This window comes from Sinocyclocheilus anshuiensis, unplaced genomic scaffold, assembly GCF_001515605.1.
Source record: "Sinocyclocheilus anshuiensis isolate Anshui unplaced genomic scaffold, SAMN03320099.WGS_v1.1 scaffold801, whole genome shotgun sequence".
NCBI classification, from domain to species: Eukaryota; Metazoa; Chordata; class Actinopteri; order Cypriniformes; family Cyprinidae; genus Sinocyclocheilus; species Sinocyclocheilus anshuiensis.
Window position 1 is genome coordinate 180,352 of NW_015536541.1, and position 6,346 is coordinate 186,697.

At 39.2% G+C, this 6,346-nt stretch overlaps 1 protein-coding gene across 1 annotated transcript in view; it reads left to right on the top strand.

Moving 5' to 3' along the window:
• Positions 1–6,346, top strand: part of LOC107697504 (dynamin-2-like) — a 39,474-nt gene that overhangs the window by 29,995 nt on the left and 3,133 nt on the right. Inside the window, exons 18-19 of the mRNA XM_016498313.1 lie at positions 1,019–1,254; positions 1,783–1,938. Coding sequence (XP_016353799.1) covers positions 1,019–1,254; positions 1,783–1,938 — 392 coding nt within the window. The remainder of the gene's footprint in view (positions 1–1,018; positions 1,255–1,782; positions 1,939–6,346) is intronic.

Below are 6,346 nucleotides of genomic sequence, written 5' to 3' on the forward strand. Positions count from 1 at the left end.
GGTTGTTTTGGCTATATTACTTTTTTGTCTCATGCAGCGCACTGCCTGCGTCTGAGTAACAACCTAAAAAAAAAAATAAATAAAAAAGTGCATGTGATATTAACAGATGAACTACGCTCATATTTATAATTCCAAACAATCAGTAAGCGACAGGTGCTAGGAAACGCTGTTTTGTATTCATTTATTGACGAGTCGGCTGCAGTGCGGCCAACTGAATGCGCTGCTTCTCTGCCGCTCACTGCACAGAACAGACGCCGAGAGAGGTGACACTTCTCCGGGAAAGTCAGACCTCACGTTCGCGGGACAGCACTGGCGAAATCTTCCAACTGAACCATAGCTAAGGTTTATCCAAAAAAAGTCGCTAGGTTTGTCAGTATGAATATTCTATGGAAAAAAGCCGCTAAAAAGTTCCGAAAGTTGCTAAATAGTGCTAAAGTCGTGCTCGTGTGTGTGAGACGAGGGAGCTGATGGCAGGGGGCGGTGGATATTTGTGGTGGTCAATGTGGATATTGTGGATGAGTTCTCCTGTGTCATCACGTTCTGTTAGTTCTACAGCTTCAGTTTCGGAACTTTCACGCTTAGTAACACATACAGCTGTTCCCTCAACACAGTGCAACAGTGAAAAGGGACCCCTTTCAAACAGTGTCGCATTCCGAACGTTGTTTAAGCGACATACAATACCGGTATTGCGGTATTTTAAAAATTCATATCATAACAAAAATAAACACCGGTATTCGGTATGAACCGGTATACCGCCCAGCACTACTATCAATATAAAGTCTTTACACATATTGTTGTGGATGATGTGTGAGTAGTTGAGTAGTATCAGCTAGTCATGTGATATCAACATGACAGACGCCATGAGAGGGGTACAGACCATCTTAATTCAGAATAAAACACCTTTTTCAAGGCAACAGATATGACCGTTTCCTCTCAGTTTATATCATTTTTGTCTGAAGTCCTGTTTATTTTTTGTTTGTTAAACTTTTTTCTACATTTCTATGTTCTCCACCCATAGGTAGAGGAGTTTATCCACTCCGGGTTGCTGGCTCAGTTGTACTCCTCAGGAGATCAGTACTCTCTGATGGACGAGTCTCCTGAACAGGCCCTGCGCAGGGAGGAGGTGCTGCGTATTCACACTGCCCTGAAGGAGGCTCTAAACATCATCACTGACATTTCCACCTCTACCATCTCCACCCCGTTGCCACCCCCAGTAGATAACTCCTGGCTTCATAGTGGCTCTCTTCACCGAAGGTACCTCAGCCCTCCACTTTCTGTTCAAGATGTCTTCATCATCACTCCTCCTCATCTAGTGGTGCTGTTTTTTACTTGACCCTTAGAATTTAATCAGTACTCCGGCACATAATTAATAGCAGACCATTGGCACTCACATGGACTGAATCAACAGGATTCCAGGATATATCATGGAATTTTCACTGTTTTCCAGGCCTAGGAAAAACTGATTGAGATTAATAACAAATTGAAAGTCATAGAATTTTTTTTTTTATAAGTGCTTGATGCTCTTGTGTAGAGTAAAAGCACTAGTGTTGTCTGATGCAAACAAGTCTTTCTTTGGGGGCGGTTCTGTTCAAAGAATCGTTGAACCAGTTCACAAACCAGTCTGAATAATTTATTAGCGAATCATTCTGAATCAAAATGGTTCTTTAAAATCCATATCCAGTAACCACAAATGACTGCAAATGGAAATGACTGGTAGTGGAAATGTTATGGCCCACCCAAACAGCTAATGCGCCTCTCTCTCTCTCTTTCTCTCTCTCTCAGGTCTCCTCCAGGTTATAGTGTCCCTAAAAAGCATCCTGCTCCGCCTGCTCCTTCTCTACCAATTCGCTTGGAAGCTCCTGCCCCACCGGTCTCCAACAGCATAGACACCACCAACACTACCAGCCGCCCCAAACGAGTCCCTCCTAGTGTTCCCAGGTAGACATTCACCCATTCTGTCCTGAAGTCACACTAGCAGCTTCGGACCATGTCAGTCCATTTCAACAAACATAATTTCTGCACGCTAAAATCGCACATGTGTTCTCTCCATCAACAACACAGCTGAACAAACTTTCGATTAATAAAGTACCCAGTGACTAGTAGACTTGAATCAGATGTGTCAGCACTGAAATAGGCAGAATATTTGAAACGAACCCAGTGACCTGTAACTACACCGCATTTTTAAACAGTATTTCAACAATTTTCCAAGCTTGAAAGCTGTGGTGAACTTGTGGTTTCCCCTTTCCCAGGTTTCATCTTCTGTGAATCCATGTTGTTGCAAACTACGTATGAACCAAGGAGGTCTGTAAAGGTGTGTCACATTAGCAAAATTTTGTGTGCAAAAAGGTCAATTGTCAATAGAATAGAGGTGTTTGAAGCACTGCTCACACTGAACTTACTTTCAAACCAAGCAGCTTTTGATTGGTCACTGCGACCTGACCAGCTTTAACATGAACTTTTTTTGCCCTCAAGCGCAACTGATCTTGCAGATTTCTATGAGAATGACTGTATTTCACCCACAAAATTTTTCCAAGCAACAGTAAATGTGACCGCACCTTAATACAGAGAGAAAGCTATCCGTTAGCATTCCTATCCACCTCAATGGCAGTTCCTTGGCAGACATAGGTCCCCATGGAAGTACAGTGGGTACGGAAAGTATTCAGACCCCCTTCAATTTTTCCATTTATTAACTTAAATGATTTTAGCAAATGGCTGCAATATAACAAAGAGTGAAAAATTGAAGGGGGTCTGAATACTTTCCGTACCCACTGTATATGATCTGAAATGTGCCATAATTCCTCTCGGACCACATAAACTTTTAACTTTTAATGCAAAATCAAGAGCAAAAGAATCAAGAGTGTAAAGCCCAAAGTATACCTCAGTTTTGACTCATTCGCTTGGCGTATGTTCAGCTCAATGCATATCCTTTCAAGGTATACTCCATTTGATAGTGTGCATGAACACAGGTGCTCGACACAAATACACTAGAAAGTTTTATCCTTGTCAAGTGTCTGTGCAACTTTGTTATGAGCGATTAAAAATGTCTTTGAACTCCCTCCCACAAGCACTCGTCAACATGGATTTGTGCACAATTTTTCCTGGCAAAGGTTTATTTCTATTCTTAAAAATACAGAGTTCTGGCATGAAACTCTAGATGGCGCAGTCCGATAGGTCTAACTCAATCTGACCTAATGACATCATTATCACATGGCACAGCTGATTGGTTCTCTCCTGTATCGGTAGCCAATTAGCTCGCTGCTCAAGTGCTTGCCGTAGCAGCTGCAGCTTGCTTCAGAAATCTTCCACCTTCCCCAGCTCCACCTGTATAGATCTGCTACGAGGTGATTCATGTATGCTATATGGGGTTATTTCATGTGTTATATTTGCAGCAGCAATATTTCTTACATGCTCACAGCAGCATGTTGTGGATGTATTGGCAGTAGCTAGTCTCGGTACTTGCTCTGCCGCAGCAGCAGCAGTAGCAGTGTAGCAGATCTATTCCGCCAATACCAAATACATTAACATTGTCATGTACATTACCATGCCAATCCCTCAGAGAGTTGTCATGACAGAAATGCATTTAAACTCAATTGTACATTTATAATTATAACTTATGATCAATATTAAATAAAAAAAAAAATCAGGATATTAGAAAGTGCCCAGTTGCACGAGACCCCTTAAGTTAAGAAAGCCTATAGTTATATTTATAAGTTATTATCACTAAGGGTTTTTCTTGCTGCAGCCGGCTGCAGAGTTTCCCACTGGTAATTATGGCATTGTGGTAGCGTTCATGTGCGTTCTTCTCATAAATATGGTCATTCCAGCATGACTTTATGGCAGCATATGATTGTTAAAAAACAATTTAAGATCTGCAAGTTCTGCTATCCTTCTCAATGTTCAGATTTATGCTCGCAGTAAACACAACTAATAGGACTTTCTGTGTCCTGAGCGCGAGGCTTGTTCTTGGATCCGTTTTTAGGATTAGTCTCAAAGCAGTGCACTCAGAGAGCAGAACTCTTTGTGAAATATACGCATACCTACCTTCACAAGCATGATAGATGAGACCACGTGCTCACTGGTCCCAAAACTACAGCTCTAGATCACAGACACTGCTGTCTCCACTCACCATGAACATATGGTCTTGAGCGTAAAGAAAAAAAAAGAAACTTGAACTTGAACAGATGTCATTGCTCAGTCACACAGGCAAGCAAGCATATTTACATTTGAAGGCTTTTAAAAATCACACAAATTTTCAAGGAGCAGTGAAAGTATGTACTGTAAAGTAATCTCACACAAACAGTCAAGAAATGTCAAAATCATATATATTTCACACCCCAAGAAAGATATAGTAAATTTACATGTAATGGTAGTGTTTGTGTACTTTTTGTATTGCCTTTATAATGATTTTAATGCACAAAAATCATGTTGTTTGGATGATTTCAATAGTATTAGTAATTAGAAATAGATTTTTTTTGCATTTTTAAATATTATTTAAAGATTTATTTCATAACTAATTATTGACGTTACATTTCTGTTGGTATAACTTTATATATAACTTTATAATTTTTACAACGTAAAAATTTCGTTGTACAATGACAATAAAAAGCTATTCTATTCTATTCTATTCTATTCTATTCTATTCTATTCTATATATCAACCAATTGATATAAAATATTAATATATATTATACTATTAAATGTCATTTTAATATTTTAATGCATTTTTTATAATATTCTCTTTATAGGAATAAGATGTCAACAAATTTAATTGTATTTAATACAATTTTAATTTAAATAATAAACTTATTAAAATTGATATTACATTTATAAAATTATTTGTATTATATAACTTAAAGATTTAGTGTGTATACATGAGTATAAAATGAGCAAAAACTATTTTATATATTTTAATTACAATTTTGATTTTTTTGTTTAAATACAATTTTATTAAAATATTGTTTTTAAAAATTGTTTACATAAATGTATTATTTAATTTTTTTTATTTTATATTGTAATTTGATTACAATATTTTATGTATTGTTTATAATTCTCTTTATAGTAATGAGAATAAGTTGTCATAATTCATACAAACTTTAATGATGCTAAAAATAGGCTTCACTTCCTTTTTGCTCAGAGTATAATTTTTTTCTGTGGATTTTGGTGAGAAATGTGATCCACGTGTCTCTCACGTCACTTGAGATGGGTGGAGGTCTTGTTGAAAATGTGTTTTTCATATTTGATTCCCCATTTTCAGCACAGACAGTCCCTATTCTCTTCCTCTGTCCTCTCTCACTCTTTTTAGCTCTCGTGTTGTTGGATTTCACAGTCTAAACACATGAAGACTTCTCATATTTCTTACAGGTTTTTGATTATTGTGTTTTGTGGATATCTGGTATGTCTCATATTTCATATGAACAAGAATAAACCAACCCAGAAGCATGGCCTCATTAAAGGAGCGCTGAGGGTTACGGTCAATTTCCTGTTCAAACCGTCATATCAGTATTCACAAACTGACCGTATCTTTTCCTTTCTCACCATTCCAGTGGCGTTCGCTTCTTTCAACACTCGCTTCGGTTTCTCCCTCGTGATTCTTTTTCTCGCTCTCTCATTCCTTACCTTCACTTTTTGGCCATTTTCCCCCTTTCTTTTCTGCCTCATTTCCTTTGTGTTCAGAAACGGGTCTGTTTGGACCTCCACCCTTTTTCTCCTGCTTTTTCTCTCTCTCTTTCTCCCCCGTCGCCCCTTTCTCTAGTTCTCCTACTCACTTTTTCACATTTCCTCTCACCATCACTCATCCCAACTCTCCAACTTTCCCTCTCTTTCCTTCCACCCCCATTCCCCTTGTCTTTTTTCTCCTTCACTTTTTGCAGAACTCATTTGAACCTCGTGCTGTTGTCTTCAGCGCGACCCCAACCAGAACAGGCCTTGCGGACAGTGACAGAATTTGAAGACCTATGCAGCATTTCTGGGCGCTAAAACGGCAGTTCTGAGACGCCACCAGCATCTCATCAAGCAACGTTCCTCTCTCGCACCTCATCCACTCCTCCAATCACACATTCTTGTACTTTTAACTTCAGCGTTTCTTTCTGTCTTCCAGTAAACCCCTGGCATTTCCAGGCTGCAAGATCTCGCATGTTTCCTCAAGCGTTGTTTTACTTTTCTTTCCGTCGTCTCCGTCCTTTCTTTTTCTTTCTGTGAAACCGCAGTCCTGCATTCACCGCAGCACAGGAAAAATAAAAGCCACTCTCTTCTCTCTCCCATCCCAGAGAGCTGCTCCCTCTGCCAGCTCCATTAGAGAGTGAGATTCCTGCGTCTCCACAGGGATCTTTCCAGGACCAACTCTGCAG